The sequence below is a fragment of the Desmodus rotundus genome, chromosome 13, assembly GCF_022682495.2.
Source record: "Desmodus rotundus isolate HL8 chromosome 13, HLdesRot8A.1, whole genome shotgun sequence".
Classification (NCBI taxonomy): Eukaryota; Metazoa; Chordata; class Mammalia; order Chiroptera; family Phyllostomidae; genus Desmodus; species Desmodus rotundus.
The window spans coordinates 27,584,350-27,600,752 of NC_071399.1; the positions used below are offsets into that span (position 1 = coordinate 27,584,350).

At 41.7% G+C, this 16,403-nt stretch overlaps 1 protein-coding gene across 2 annotated transcripts; it reads right to left on the bottom strand.

Annotated features, from left to right (window-relative positions):
- Positions 1–1,298: 1,298 nt before the first annotated feature.
- Positions 1,299–15,648, bottom strand: CFAP97D2 (CFAP97 domain containing 2). 2 transcript variants are annotated; one of them, XM_045186691.2, is made up of 5 exons: positions 15,502–15,648; positions 11,078–11,158; positions 9,998–10,116; positions 3,265–3,477; positions 1,299–1,514 (listed from the first exon to the last, which is right to left on the bottom strand). In XM_045186691.2, the coding sequence occupies exons 1-5, from the start codon at positions 15,601–15,603 to the stop codon at positions 1,310–1,312; spliced, it is 720 nt and encodes a 239-aa protein (XP_045042626.2). In that variant the 5' UTR covers positions 15,604–15,648; the 3' UTR covers positions 1,299–1,309. The 2 variants fall into 2 exon arrangements, with proteins under 2 accessions (XP_045042626.2, XP_045042627.2); XM_045186692.2 differs by lacking the exon at positions 3,265–3,477.
- Between the last annotated feature and the right edge of the window lie 755 nt (positions 15,649–16,403).

Genomic DNA, 16,403 nt, shown 5'->3' on the forward strand with positions numbered 1-16,403 from the left:
ACAGGGAAATATTAAAAAATAAAATGATGGCAAAATCCAAATTAGACACAAACCGAAGGAGGGCAGCAGAGGTAGCAATACAAACAAAAGCAAGATCCCAGTGGGACAAGGCCCCAAGACCCAGAGAGCTCCCTCCACTGCGCTCACAGAGGAGGCGCAACTTCACTGGTAATCAAGGGGGACATTCCTGCTTCTGAGCTAGTGAGGACCCAGGAAATGCCCTGCGTCCTGCTGGGGCCGGTGAGCCCCTGGAAACCTCTGGAAACCAGCTTGTATGAAGTATGAAGAATATGAAAAATTTCTGATAGTGCACATTTTTTGAAACTTGCAATAAATTTGGGAATAAATGAACTTCGAGCTCTGACTGACACAATGTATAAAACTTCCACATTTATTCAATTCTGTATTAACTAAAGATTTAAAGTTAATCAAGAAAACTGTAAAAGCATGAGAAGGATGTTTTTCCACTCTTAGCTTGAGAGAGCCCTTTCTGTGTATGGCACAAGAACCGGGTGCCATAAAGAAAAATAGTGACAGATTTGATTACCTAACAAAGGTGAAATGATAAGTAAAAATGTGGGAAAAACAGTTTTGATATTGATAATAGAAAAAGTCATTAGTGGTAAACAGTTACCACATACTAATAACTAAGACACATCCAGTAGGAAAGTGGTCCAAGGGTATGAACAGACGATCGGTCCACAGAAGAAGAAATCAGATGGGACGAGACCCTAAAATATGTATAATACCTGGGGTTGGCAACAGTGTGAGAGTGCAGACAATTTGTTGCCACTGCACGTGGGGGTGCGGGTTGCTAGACCTTTTGGGAGAGCAATTTTGCAGTATCAGAAAATTAAACGTGCTTAACCTTTTAATTTAACAGTTTTACTTCTAGGAATGTAAATTACAGAAATATTATACTGTTAGGTAAGAAAGATAGCAAACCAAGGCAGGGAGGAAGAGGGAGACATGTCTCACCCACGGACTCAGCAGTCCTGAGCCTGGTCCCATGATATTGCCAGGTGTTCCAGCATCACAGGAAACCCCATGCTAACACGGGAGGAGGGCAGTCCTTGACATTCTCTGTGTTGTCTCCACTACCTGGGAGAGAAAACCTTTGAAACTGTGCTTTCATCCCAAGGCCTGAAAGGCCAGAAAGGGCCCACAGTGCCCAAAGGAAGAAGCCCATTAACATCTTTTGGATATTCATGCCTCTCTGCAAAGCTGGCACCGCCTTTACCTGTCAATTAACGTGTAACTTCTCACCCTCACCCCCCCACCTCCCCCATCCTGCCCACTACAGAAGTCCTCAGAGCAAAGGACCTTGCTTTCTCTTGCTCTTGCCACAGTTTCCCTTGCCAGCCTTGCTCTTGCCTTTCTCCCCCACCTCGGCAAGGCCCATCCTCTTCCACGAGAACATATCACCAGTAAACCCTGCTTGCATGCTGTTAGACTTGCTGATTTGTAATTCTTTACTGTGTCGGCGAGAAGAACTGTGTTTCTGGGAGTTTCTCCTGTAACATAAAGTAAAGATATGCGTGAGCCAGGATGATTGTCATAGTTTCATTAGAATAGTGAAAAACTGGAAAAAACCTCAATTTCCATAGTTAGGGGAATGATTAAATAAGTTAGGACACATCTGTACAAAAATCTAACGTCTCAACAAAACTGGAGAAGATGTTTTTGTGCTGACATGAAACTATTTCTAGGCTATGTTATCGCCGTGATTTTCAACAGGTGCGCTGCAGCAGGCACGAGGCACGCTGGTGTGCTGCAAGAATTTTTAAAACATGCAATAACTGGTTATTTAGTCAGGGCCACTCACCTCTTTTCCTTTAGATGGGCAAGGAAAAGATTACAACAGCCAATACGACAGCTGTTTGGTGTGAATGAACCAAAATTATACCTGTTTGTTTTTGTCAGATCAGCAAAAAGATATTTTTTGGTGTGCCGCAGAATTTTAGTAGTTAGTTTATGAGTGCTATGAGATGAAAAAAGTTGAAAATTGCAGTGTTATTGAATGTAATGAGCGATTTACAGAAAATTACATAGATTATGATCCTATTTTTGTTTAAACAAATAAACAATAATAAAGTCAATGTTCATAAACAAGTTGTTAACAGTGGCTACTTACAGGAAGTTCAGGTCAAGAGAAGCCCTACCTGTTACTTAGACACTCTGTACTGCTTGATATTTTATTTTTTACAATGAACATGTATTAGTTTTATAATTAAAAATAAAGATTTGAAACAAAATGTCTAAGTTTTCCATGTAAATTGTAAAACAAACTGAATTTTCTGAATGCCTTAGTAATTAGTAATCGCTTATTAGTTAAACATCTTTGCAAAAGATATTTGTTTTCTCCCTGCATCAAGATTTTGTCAGAAATGCCCAAGGCAATCGGACAGGAAGGCTGGGGCTGTTCAATGTTCCTCGAGGCAAGGGGGACAGTGCTGGTAGAGCCAATGTCAACTCCAGTGCCTGTGGGGTCAGCAAGGACCTGAAGGAGCAGGACCCGGTGGGAGGAGCATGGGATGCAAGCCTCTGGGGCCTCGAGTGTGCTCAGGGGGGTGGCGCCTTGGGGCCAGGAGTGTTTATTTAAACTTTGATATCCTGCATTTTTCTCTATGATGGACTAGATTTTAAGGGAAAACAATGTGTCAAAATGTTCCACCACATAATGACTAAATATTCAGGTAATGGGATTGAGCGAAGATTTTACAACTCTTTTATTGGATCCATTGGGACATTCATGAACAGGATAATTAATGACAAAATTTAATTTTTCCTCATTCAGAATTAAGTCTGTGCTAGCCAAAAGGGTAAGATGAAGAGGGAGAATTTCGAGTTTAAATTATCTGGCAAACTCTTTCAAATTACTGATTTTCTTTGTCTTTTTTGGACATGGTGTGTGGCAACTAATTCAGAACTGTCACATGATTTCCTAATGAGGTTTTATGCATAATATCTTGCTAAGTTATTATTTTTCACCAAATCTTTCTCTCACGACCTGTAATCAATCAACTGATCTAATTCTTATCGCCTCATAATTTGTGTGTGTGTGTGTGTGGACAAATTCATTAGTTGAGTCATTGTTCTGTGTCTTCTATTATTAGGGTATGACCATTTGGCATATGCTTGTTGACGATAGAATTCCCGAAAATAGCTAAGAATCAGTGAGCCCATATGTTTGATAAATCTGAGAAAGAAATTGGAAATTTGAGATAGTTATGGATTTAAAATGAAAAAGAAACTACAGGTAACCTTTTCCCTTGGCTTGTCTGCCAACTCCCAGGACACTCTGCAAGGGCATGCTGGTACTTCTCAGGCCTTGCCCAGTCTTCCTGCCTTCCTTGAGCTTGATAAAATGGCTCTGAGTTTGTGATCCTTCCCAGAATGATTTTGTTTTCTCTTTGCGGCACACTGCTTTTCCTTTGAACTCTGCGAAGTTCCTGTTCTCTTTCCCCCCTGTTTAGACTAAAAAACAAAACAAAAACGCCTTAGATATTTCTTGAAGTACTGAGAGAGTTAAAGCCAGTGACAGTTCTCATTCTGCATTCAAGAGAAAGCGCCTGAGTGCCTAGGAGGCAGGAAGGGCTCCCAGGAGGGAGTGTTTGCTCTCGTTCACTTGTTTCATGAACCCTTAGTAGCCCACCCTTCTCCAGATACCTGTATTGGGAGATGCTGGGCTTCAGAGATGAACACAGCCCTGAACTCAGGAACCTTATGACCCACTTAGAGGAGATGGCATGTAGAGGAGAAAATGTAATGCAGTGTTGCAGATGCAAGTGTGGGCACGGAATTGGGATGCTCAGGGCTTCCTGAGGGCAGTGAGAAGATGTGGCAATCAGGAGAAGTAATGCTGGGACAGAGGCTTGAAAGAATGGTGGATGTCACCAGACAAGCAAGGAGAGGAAAGACATCCCTGGGGGCATGGCACATCTGGGGAGAGTGCAGTGGGAGGTTGACAGAGGCCTGTGTGCAGCTCAAGGAGTTCTGACTCATCTTGAAGGCAATGATGAGTCATCGAATGGCTTTAAACCACATTAAACGTGTATTTTAGTTCACTGTGGAGAAAGGGTGGAGAATGGATTGGAGGGAATGAAACTGGATGGGGCATCGATTAGGAGTCCTCTGCAGTGGTCCAGGTGAGAGTTGACGAAAGCCTGAGGCAGGGGGCTGCATCCAAATGGGGAAGGGAACGGTGAGGGAGGAAGATCAAGAGCAGCTGCCTCTCCATCAGCTGCAGGAGCTCAAAGGAACAAGGAGAGAAAAATGAAGCACAGATTTTAGGATCAAGTGACTGGGTGAATATCGGGAGAGTTGTTGAAATAGGGAATAACAGTGGAGCATCATCCACCATCCGAACATCTACTGAGCACTGTTCTAAATGCTTTATACGTGCTCTGCTTCATTGATAACAGATTGCCATCCATTGTTTCATATACTACCAAGAGAGAAAAATTGCTGTCAGCGAAACCACAGCACACTATGCACTGTTGGATGCATTCCCACTTCAGAGCCATTAAAATGTGTGTGTGTGTGTGTGTGTGTGTTTTAGAAGGGGGTATATCTTAGAATTTAAGAAATAGGATTATCTCACATAATCCTTAGAGGTTATTTTTAGCCTTAAGAAGTTAAAACTTGACCAAAGTCACAGAATGAATCAGTGGAGGAGCTGGAACTCGAGCACAGGTTCTAACGTGTGTTTGGCTCATTGAGAAATCACCTGTTTGGCTGACATTCAGGGTGACAACAGAACTAAAGATACAGATGTGTGAAGAATCTACAGCATCAGAGTGTATTGAAGTGAAGGTAGGAGTAGAGAAGGGGTGCCAGCATTTGCTGATAAGGAGGAACTTCTGACATTTTTCTATTCGTTTTCCATACGCCCTATAGTTTTTGTTCCTCGTTTGCTGTATTACTGTCTTCTTTTGTGTTCATTTGATTTTGTTTGTAGCAAGTCATTTAAGTTCCTTTCTTATTTCCTTTTGTGTATATTCTATAGCCATTTGATTTGTGCTTACCATGGGGATTTCAATGACACACTAAAGTTATAACACTCTGAATTGAAATATACCCATTTAACTTCAACGATGTGCAAAACCCGTTCCTTTACAGCTCTGTCTTCACTTTTTTGTTATTGATGTCACTAAATTATGTCTTTACACTTCATGTGCCCCCAAACATAAAATGATAATTCTTTTAAATGAGTTAGTCTCTTAAACTGTATAGGAAACACCATTTGAAGTCACAAACCAAAGTTCCAATGATACAAGCATTGATATTTGCCCATGTGTTCACTTTTACTGAGATCTTTATGTCTACATATGGCTTCAAGTACTGTGTTGTGTCCTTTCACTTCACCCTGCAGGGTCTAGTGGTTGTGAGCCCTCTCAACTTTTGTTTTTATTGAAGTATCTTAATTTCTCTAATTTTGAAGGACAGATTTGCCAGACATAGGATTCTTGGTTGACAGCTTTTTTCTTTTAGCACTCTAAATATATCTGACCACTGCCTCTAGCCTCCAAAGTTTCTGATGAGAAATCTGCTAATTATCTTATTGATGGTTCGCATATGTGAGAATTTTGTTTCTTTCTTGCTGCTTTCAAAATTCTCTCTTTTTCTTTCCAAACTATGATTATAATGTGTCTTGGCATGAGTATCTTTGAGTTTATATTTTTTGAAGTTCATTATGCTTCTTGGATCAAACTTGGGTCATTTTTAGGCATTATTTCTTCAAATATTCTCTGTGCCCCTTCTTTTCTCCTTCCAGGACTCCCACAATGCCTATGTTGGTCCACTTTATGGTGTCCCATAGGTTCCTTAGCCTCAGCTTTCCTTTTTTTCAAACTTTTTAATTCTTTTTCTCAGATTTGATAATATACATTGATTTATCTTCAAGTATACTGTTTCTTTCTTCTGCCTGCTCAAATCTGTCTTTGAATACCTCTAGTGAATTTTTTTTCTCATTTCTGTTATTATACCTTTCAACTCTGTAATTTCTTTTTCATTTCTTTTTAGGATTTCTATACCTTTATTGATACTTTCATTTTGTTCACACATCATTTTCTTGACTTTCTCCACATCTTCCTTTAGGTTTTTGAGCACCTTTAAGAGAGTTGTTTGAAAGTCTTAGTCTAGTATTTCTGACAGGCCATTTTTAGGGACAGTTTTGTTGATACATTTGTTGTTGTTGTTGTTGTTGTTGCTGTTCCTCTGAGTGAAATTCCTTTTCCGGTTTCTTTGCATGCCTTGTGATTTGGGGTTGCAAACTGGACATTTGGATCTAATAATATGATAACTCTGGAAATCAGATTCTCCCTCTTCTCAGGGTTTGCTGGGTTATTTATTTATTTATTTTATTGCTATAAGCTGCCTCTGTGCCAAAGATCAACACTGAGATATAAACTTGATGTCTTCTTATTTCTTTTCTGAGCCTTTCCTTGGCCATGCACAGTTACTTTCTAATTTTCCATATATATGCACTTGTATTTGAATGCCCTAGTCTTTAATGTCTGACTCTCAAAAGGGGAGAAAGAAAAATGAAGGTAGGGTAGAGAAAGGATGCCAATCCTTTAAATTCCCTGGACGTCACTTCCGCTGGAGTTATGAGGGTCTTGCAACAATGGGGGTGGGTGCAACAAGAATGGTTGCCACCTCTTCATCTGCATGCGGAAGATTAGAAGCAGCAATCAGTGATCAGAGAACTGACCTGATATTGAAAGTTGGTCACGTTTTTTCTACTTTGGCTCCCACAAGCTTCTCTAGGATCTGTACACAGCTGTTTGTTCCAAGGCTGGAGGTAGGGGATGGATATTTGCTACTTTGCTAAGAGCTGAAATTGACTGAAATTAACAGCAATTTACCACACAAGCTTTCAAAAGGCCCCAAAGTTCCAAAATAGTTACTTCATACAGATTCTGCTGGGTAATTGTAGTCTAGGTGGAAAAACAGATATTGGTGGTGCTTCCTGCTCCACAATCTTCCCAGCAGTGAGCCTTAATTATCCTTTTCAGATGAAAACTCCTTCCTGATCTCATACAAGTGTCTTGGATAGGTGCAACCATCAGCACAATGAGAACATTTTCATCACCCTCAAAAAGAAACCCTGTACCCTTTAACTACCAACTCAGTAGGCCTCCATGCTGTCAACATTTATGTACTTGTGGACATGTTTTCATTTCTCTTGTGTATGTAACTAGGAGTGGGATTGCTGAGTCATATGGCAATTCTATGTTTAATCATTTGAAGAACTTCTAGACTGCTTCCGAAGTGACTGTACCATTTTACATTCCCTCCAGCAGTAGATGAGGGTTCTACTTTCTCCGCATCTTAACCGACACTTGCTATTATCTGCCTTTTTGATTCTAGCCACTCTAATGGGTGTAAAGTGGTATCACATTGTGGTTTTGACTTGCATTTCCCTGATGACTAATAATAGTGGGCATTTTTGCATGTGTGTATTGGTCATTTGTATACCTTCCTTGAGGAAAAAAATCTATTCAGATCCTTTACCCATTTTTTTTGGAGAGATTTTATTTATTTATTTTTAGAGAGAGGGGAAGGGAGGGAGACAGAGAGGGAGAGAAACATCATGGTGTGAGAGAAACATCAATCTGTTTCCTGTTGCACACCCCCAGACAGGGACCTTGCCCACAACCCAAGCATGTGCCCTGACTGGGAATTGAACTGGTGACCTTTCAGTTGCAGGTCAGCACACAATCCACTGAACCACAGCAGCCAGGGCTTTTTACCAATTTTTAAACTGCACTATTTATCTTTCTATCATTAGCCTGTAAGTGTTCTTCATATATTCTAGATACAATTCCCATATCAGAAATATGATTTGCAAATATTTTCTCCCATTTTGTGATTTGTCTTTTCACTTTCTTGATAGTGTTCTTTGAAGCACAAAAGTTTTAAATTTTGATTAATTTTGTATATATTCTCTTTTGTTGTTCATGCTTTTGGTGTCATGTCTAATATTGAAAATATGAGGTCAGGAAGATCCACCTCTGTTTTCTTCTATGAGTTTTATAGTTTCACCTTTTATGTGTAGGTCTTTGATCCATTTTGAGTTAATTCATGTATATGGTATGAGGTAAGAGTCCAACTTTACTCTCTTACAAATGAATATAGAGTTGTCTCAGCCCCATTTGTTGAGAGTGCTATTCTTCACCCCAGTGAGTGGTCATGGCACGTTTGTTGAAAACAAATTGACTATAGACATATGGGCTTATTTCTAGGCTCTTAATTCTATCCCGTTGACCTGTCTGCCCTTATGCAAGTACCACATTGTTTTGATTACTGCTGCTTTGTAGTAAGTTTTGAAATCAGGACATGTGAGTCATCCTACTTTATTCTTCTTAGTCTTCAGGATTGTTTTGATTATTTGGTGTCCCTTTCAATTCTGTATGATTAGAACCAGCTTGTCAATTTCTACAAAGATGTAAGCTGGGATTCTGATAGGTATTTCATTGAACGTGTGGATCAGTTTGGGGAATATTGCTATCTTAACATCGAGTCTTCCAAACCATGAACATGGGATTTTTTTTTCCATTTATTTAGGTCTCCTTTAATTTATTTCAACCATGTTTTGTAGTTTTCAGAATGTTTTACATTTCCTTTGTTAAATTTATTCACAAGTATTTTATTCTTTTTGATACTTTTTTCCTTTTTTATTCTTTAATTATTCTTGTTTATCCTATTATAGTTGCTCAGTTTTTCTCGCTTTGCCCAGCCCCATGCCCCATGCCCACACTGCTGTCCATGTCCATGGATCATTCATGCATGTTCTTTGACTAGTCCCTTCCCCTTCTTTCCACCATTCCCTTCTCACCTCCCCTTTGGCAGCTGTCAGTCTGCTCCATGTTTCCAGGTCTCTAGTTCTGTTTCACTGGTTAGTCAATTTTGTTCATTAGATTCCTCTTATAAGTGAGATCATATGGTATTTGTCTTTTACCGACTGGCTTATTTCACTTGGCATATGCTCTCCAGTTCCAACCATGCTGTCGCAAAAGTTAGGAATTCCTTCTTTCTTTCTGCTGCATAGTATTCCATTGTGTAAATGAACCATAGTTGTTGTTTTTTTAAACCATAGTTTTTTTATCTATCTATCTATCTACTAATGGGCACTTTGATACTTTTGTGAATGGAATTACTTTTAATAATTTCATTTTCAGATTGTTCATTGCAAATATATAAAAATACAGTTAATTAACTTTTATATATTGATCTTGTATCTTGCTGCATTGTTGAACTTGTGTATTAGTCCTAATAGTGTTTTTAGAGGTTTCTTTAAGACTTTTTATATGCAAGATCATATCATCTGTAAATAGAGACAGTTTTATTTCTTTCTTCCCAATTTGGATGACTTCTATTTCATGTCCAGTAGGGCTTGGGCTTCCCCATACTCTGCTTCAGATGAAGTGAGTTCCTTTTGGGGAGAGATCAACAGCTGTCTGTTTTATGGTCTGCTTGTCCCACTGGGTAAAAATCTCAGAGCTCTGGAGCTGGAAGTGGGGATGATGGTAAGCTTCTCTCTGAGCGACACTTTGGGTTAACCGTTATCCTAGACCCCTTCATTGTAGCTTTAAGATAAGCCACACTGGAAAAAGATTTTGTACTCAGGTTAAATATCCACTTTTAAAGCAGAAAGTGATGCTAGATTTAATGTAAACTGTCCCAGGAGAACAGAGGTTGACCCATAGCTCCAGGTTTTAATGACAGTGACTAGACAGTGACTACAAACAGGAAGCATAGGATGTTCCTGACACCCAAGCTGACTCTACCTGCCCCAAACCCTCCAGAGTGAAGCCGAATCTCAGGTAAAACTTTGATTCATGGCCCACAGAGAAAAATGCAATTCTCTGGCATATGACTCTCTTGAGAGAGGAAGAAATGCCTCACTCTAGTTCCTGGGCAATGCTCCTGCTAAGGCCCTGGAGCCATGTGCTCTGGGCCCCTCCAGGTTTGGTGCTGGGGCCCCAGTTACCTCCTGTGTGTGCAGTTGTTTCTGCTGTCAGTCTGTCCCCTGGTCCTCATGATGCAGGACAGCTTCTGCAGCAGCAGGCGGTTGTCCCTGTCTATGACAGAGAGCCTCTCCTCCTCCAGCTGTGGGCAGACACACAAGGAGCCTTTAGAAACACCCACTGCATCTGTGCTCCACTGTGCACTGATTTAGTCAAAGGAATCTTTCAGCTGCACACTTTGACTTGCACCCTGTGAGTTTCGCCTCGCCTCCCCAAATATCAGCACATGCTGCTGTAGCGAGCTCCGGCAGTGAGTGTGCTGTGCACAGGCCCCTTCGTCCACGAACTGGAAGACATTAGGATGGAGCCAAATCTCATAAGCTCAGAGTGAAAATAACAGCAAGGATGATACGATGCTTTGTGAAATTAGGTCATCCTCTAAAACTCTGACCCGTGACAGTGATGCTAATGAGGAAATCACTTTATATTTTAAGAAAGATATTTTACACTGTTCAGAAGAAAAAAAGATTTATGCCCAGAGGAAACAACAATTTTCTTGCTTTAGGTTTTTAAATTGATTGGTCTTCTGATTGGCTCGAAACTGGTCACTTTAGTTTTCGTTCTGCCCATTTAGGCTATTATTACTTAACAAGCACATAAAAAGCACACAGCACTTTGCCTTTGGAAGCATTACTGCCAGCATAACCATGTGATTGTTACTTTCACTAGATGGTTTAAGCTTCAAGAAATAAATATTCTGAGGTGGCCATGAAATGGCCTGGCATAAATAAATGATGCTAATCGATCAATTACTATAGAACTGCACTAAATAAATTACCACTGTGAATTTCCTCTCCTCCCCCTCCCTCTTCTCCTGAAGACATAATAGATCAACAGGAAGACTAGAGAAAGATTTCTGGAGCCATTACCAAGCAGCTCCATTTGGAGCAGTGACAAGGTTAATTGGTTGCCTAGACGGCATTTTACTTTGATAATAACTTGTTTATTGTTCACTGAACCTGTCTGTTCCACTTTCCTGGGTTCCTAAGCCAACATTTTCTAGTTAGCTATGATGGTAGCTGAGAGGTAGAACTGAAAGACACCTTGAGCTTCTTGAGGTTCAAGTGGAAGTGGCTGAGAGACAGCGGGGCACGGGTATCCACGAGTGGCTGGGCATCCCGGACCTACGGCACAGAGAGAATGGCGTGACCTCGGGCACACTTGTAGCAGATAATTAATGTGAGCTTAGATTGCGCAGCTTCTGGGTTTGCTGGCTCGGGGGACGTGTATAGGTCATTATTCATGGCACCAAAGCTTCAAGTCAGCCCGTGGCAGAAAAGTTCTGAATGAGGCTCAGGACTTGATTCAGAATCTGACTATCCCCTGGAGGAACCCAGCAGCCCTCAAAAAAGCCTGTAATGTCATTTTTAAGTGGAGAATTAAATGGGTACAGAGTGAGGATTCATTAACCATAACCACCAGCTGACATTTCTATTCTGTACTCTGTTGCCAAAGGCCTTTAAGACAGTGAATTATGTCCCTGTATCCACCTCACTCTAATCTCTGAGCCTCCAGGAGTATTTTCGGGAGGAGCACCTTAAACGCCGATTAGTGCAAAATGATCCCTGCAGAGTCTCCTGTCAGAAAAATGTATACACGAGAAGAAGTTTATATTTTAAAATGTGATGGACTAAGTGCATGAGGACTGTACCATTTGCAATTAAAAGGAATCCCCCCACATTCTATCTAGATACTTGCCTATATATATCGCTAACTAGTGGGGCCTATTAGCTGATAATCTGAAAGCGACAGCATTGGGAAGCTCCTTCAGCTGCATCTGTCTAAAATGATAGCGTGAGCATCATGCACTCTGGGAATCAAACCCACGGAGTGTGTGGTCTTGGAACAGAGCACGTGTGGGGAGAGCCAGGAGGTGGTGAAAAGGCTAGATGGTGAGAAGGCTTGAGTAACACACTCATTTTGGAATGCTTTAAAATTTTTATTTTGTTTTATAATATACAGAAATGTTTACATGGCTCCAAAGTCAAATCTGTAAAACAGCTTATTTTTCAAAGTGGCCTAAGCCCCATACCTATCCTCTTCGCCCTATTCCCTACTGACAAACCTTCTAACTCTCTTTTCTGAAAATATAAAGCTATTTAATATGTGTATATGTGTAAATATCTGTGTGTACATATAAATATATACATTTCATCACTTTTTTACATAAGCATCACATTTTACACATTTTCACCCCACTGTTTTTTTCATTTCAAAATACATTCTTGAGATAACTTTATGGTAATGTATATGGATGTTTCTCATTCATTTTTATAGCTGCATAGTACTTCACTGTGTGAAAGCATCCTAATTATTCACCCAGCTCACTTTTGATGGTCATTTTGCTTAGTTCCAATTTTGCTATGACAAATAATGCTGCAATTAGAATCTTTTGCAATTTTTTTTGTTTGTTTCTTTGCCAGTGTACCTCTGGAATGGATACTTAGAAATGGGACTTCTGGGTAAAGAAAAACTCCATGTATCGTTTCATTAAACATTGCCAAATCACCCCTCCCCCCGCGCACACACACAGGGCCGCGCCCTTTGGCCCACCAGAGCCCCGCCAACACGCTGGGGGCGCTGTGCCAGTCTGAGAGTTGGGAAATGGTATTAGGGTGCAAGGTTCATTTGCATTTCTGTTATATGTGAAGTTGATAATGTTTTTATAGGTTAAGAGCTATTTGCAATTCTTTTTCTGTGAACTTTTCTTCATATCACTTGCCCATTTTCAAATGGGATTGTTTGCATTTTTCTTTTTATTTTTATAAGTTCTTTATACGTAAGGATTTTAACCCTTTATCTGTGATATAAGTTGTAATTATTTTGCCCAATTTATATTTGTTTTTTTTTTCATTAATTCTTTTGGGTTCATCAGTTATTTAATCATTTCATCCTCCAATAGGAAAATGACATCTATTTTCTTGCCTAATGGATTTGTGTTGTCTTCTTGCTTTGGCTATCTCAGACACTGTTTAAAAGCATGTAAGATATAGTAGGCATCTTTGTCTTATTTCTTACTTTATAAGGAATACTTTTAGTGTTTCTCTATCAATTAAAATACTGGTTTAGGGATGAGATACTTATGTTTCATTATGTTAGAGAAATATCAATAACAATTTGTATTTTGTTAAGGTTATTTGGATTTTATTTCAGCATAAGTGTGTGTTCAGTGTAAGGTAGAAGGCTCTGTTGAGATTCCAGGCTGAGGATGCATGGTGGGCTCTAGAGATGACTTCAGGAACAGCGGTCTCCTTGCAGTCTGTTTTCTCCCCTCTACTGCATCTAAGTTTCTTATATTCCCAGGGTTCTCAGCCAAGCAGTAAGGAACAAACTTATTCTTAAAAGCAGAATTCCCCCTACTCTTAATATGGAAGAAATTCGTTCTAAGCCAAGTTTGAATGCCAACTGGTGAGGTCTGGAGTGGTAAGGGAGTCTTGCTGGCTCTTCACTGCTGCTTCCAGGCAGAGCAGGGTGGCCCCCTCACCCGCAGCCCTCGCTCCTCCTCACCCTTCTTGCTGCTGCAGGCCCATGCTTCTCCTTGTTCTCCGGGGCCTTTAGCATCTGGACCACAGCTTTGTCTTCCCCTGAACGAGTTCTACACCCGGGGGACAGCTGTGCCAGGGCTCCAGGCATCGTGCTCACACGGAACCGGCCCTTTGGAAGCTGTGCTTCAGTTGTCCCATCCCTCATCCATAGTCCCATTCTTTTCAGTTTCTTAGATGACTGCCCAGGAGTGACTCCTTGACCTTATGTGTCTCCCAGCCTCTCTCCCTGACTGGCTTCCCATCTTTACCTCACCCCACTCCAGGTAAGATTTGGGGCCCTCGCTTTAACACTTTGTGCCCGGATCACTGGTTTCCTGGCCCCACGCCCTGTTGCTGGCCACAAGCCAGGCTGGGCCGTGCCAGAGCTCCTTTGTTAGACCCAGCAACCAGGTGTTTCTGGGACATCGCAGAACTGCTGCATCAGTGCTGTGTGAGCTTCGGCTCCCCAGCCACGCCTGGGGCCCGTGCCCACTGTCGGTATGCTGGCTCTTTCCATTCAATCAGCTCTCCACTTTCCACAGTGACTGGTTTCAGTCTTCCTTACGCTGGGGTGTTTATAGACCACCTGTCTCTTACCAGGGATGATTCAGAGAGCTGGCGCTGATCGATTTGTACTTGTTACTGTCATGCGTACCCTTTTCTGTCTTCCCCTAGCAACAACTGTTTACTAAGAGCACCTATTCCAGGCGCTGAGAGTATCATGGTGACAGGAAGTAGCCACCACTCTCACAGACTGGGGGCAACAAACGATATAAAATAATAAATCTGTTACATCAACCATGAAGTGACATGAGACAGCAGAGCAAGGACTACAGAGCGAAGAGGAAGTGTGCTTCTTAGAGAGGGCGCAGACAAGACTTCTAGGAAGACCAGAGGCCTAAGGAAGTGGGGTGAGCCCGGGACAGCCGGGCGAAGAGTGTCTCTGGGACTGTCAGGGGGCGGTGGGTTCAGGGCCCAGTTGTGCACATGGGCACTGGGCCATCCTTGCAGCAAGTGCCACCTGAGCTTCCCTGAGGCCATTGTGTCACACCTCGACCCAGGCAGGCAGAACCCTCAAGGAGTGGGTAGGCTCGCCTGGGTCTGCCGCCCAGGGGGATCACTTCAGAGCCACAGAGCAGCAGCTTCTTCCAGAACATCCACTTAGAGCGTTCTTCCACCTCGATGAACACAGATGGGGAGACATGACCAGCCGGGTGCTGAGCAGTCGGATGGGTCCCCTGAGGTCTCACATGCAGAAGACCATGGCAGGCCATTTTCAAACTACAGGGTGACCCTCTCTAAAGACATCCACACTGGCATCAAATAAAGCGGAAATAATAATGACTCTCCCAATGGAGATGAAAGTTGGCTTTTGTCCCCACTGGAGGATGTTGTTTTCATAGGGGAACGGGTCCTTCAGATCTTTTTTTTTTTTTAAGATTCATTTATTTTTAGAGAGAAGGGAAGAGAAGGAGAAAGAGAGGGAGAGAAACATTAATGTGTAGCTGCTTCTTATACACCCACTACTGGGGACCTGCCCCATAACCCTGGCAGGTGCCCTGACTGGGAATCAAACCAGTGACCCTTTGGTTCACAGGCCCGCGCTCAATCCACTGAGCTGCACCAGCCAGGACCCTTCATATCTTTTTGTCTGAAGATACTTTTGAGTCATTTATGAAAGATTAAGTACTTTATAAACATACGCCTTAATTGAGAAAAGAATGGTCCTAAAACATGACACATGAAACCATAATCTGTTTAATGGAATTTTTATTGTAGGACAACATATATGACCAACTTTTTAAGGAAGTGTCATTTCAACCATTCCATCTCTGAAAAGAAAATTAGCTTTTGGCTTCCAGGGAAAGCCCTGGCATTTCATGGTTGCTGCTATGGGGCCTCACCCCGAGCTCTCAGGGCCTGGCTCCCGCCTTTTTTCCTACCTTTTTCCTGTGATCCTGGTAGGCTTTCTCCCACGTGCTCTGCTGGCACTCACTTCTGCACGGAAGCATCAGCCGGGGTGCCCTGTGCATCTCAAAGAACATCACCAACCTGCTCCCTGCCGCCAGAGCAGGGTTCAGGCTGAGGTGCAGCCCTGGAGAGGACAGTGTTTGCTGGGTCACATGACAGTTGTCATGGCACGCAAGCTAAGGAGAAAAGAGAGAGGGCCAGAGAACCGCCTGTGTGTGCTTAACAAATAATTGAATATTTCCACTCCAATGAGTATTTTCTTAAGAGATCTCTAATCGTGCAGTGATGCCACTTTGATGACCGGCCCTCGCCTCCCGCATATTCGTGACTAGGTCAAAGATTGCTGCTCAACTAACTTGTTCTCCTGTCTGTCCTTCCCTTTCCTTGCTTTCTTCTTCCTCTATCCCCTTCTCTTTTCCTTCCCTTCTTTCTCAGGTTTTCTCCTTCCTCCCTCCCTCCCTCCCTTTCTTACCTCCTTTCTTTCTTATCTTTTAATAATATATAATAATTTCCAATTATTTTATTTGCCATTTAGGTGGCAGATCTTCATTAAATTTTTTTCAATTGATTTGAGGATTAGTTATGGAAAGTTTTAGCCATTTCGAGCCATTCCTCGCTCAGTGGCTTTCATCTGGTTGGGTTGGGTTTTCCATGAGACAAACGCAGTAAAAGTCACATTGGCATGAGTCATACATACGTCTTTGTTGAAGTCATATTTGTCATTTAGAGATGATGTGATTAGAAGAATTGGTTAACAACAAAATAGCAATATTATTTTCATTTCCGAATTCTAGTCTTCATGACATTACAGATCCATTACAGAGAATGTTGTAGTGCCAACTTAGTGAATGGGAACTGATTGTTCATCTGTGTG

Coding starts and splice junctions, on each gene's coding strand:
- CFAP97D2 (XM_045186691.2), bottom strand. CDS start 15,603: ATGTTCTTTGAGATGCACAGGGCACCCCGGCTGATGCTTCCGTGCAGA. Junction 11,159..15,501: donor ACCAGGATCACAGGAAAAAG/GTAGGAAAAAAG, acceptor TCTGTGCCGTAG/GTCCGGGATGCCCAGCCACT. Junction 3,478..9,997: donor AACAACTGCACACACAGGAG/GTAACTGGGGCC, acceptor TTTGTTTTTTAG/TCTAAACAGGGGGGAAAGAG.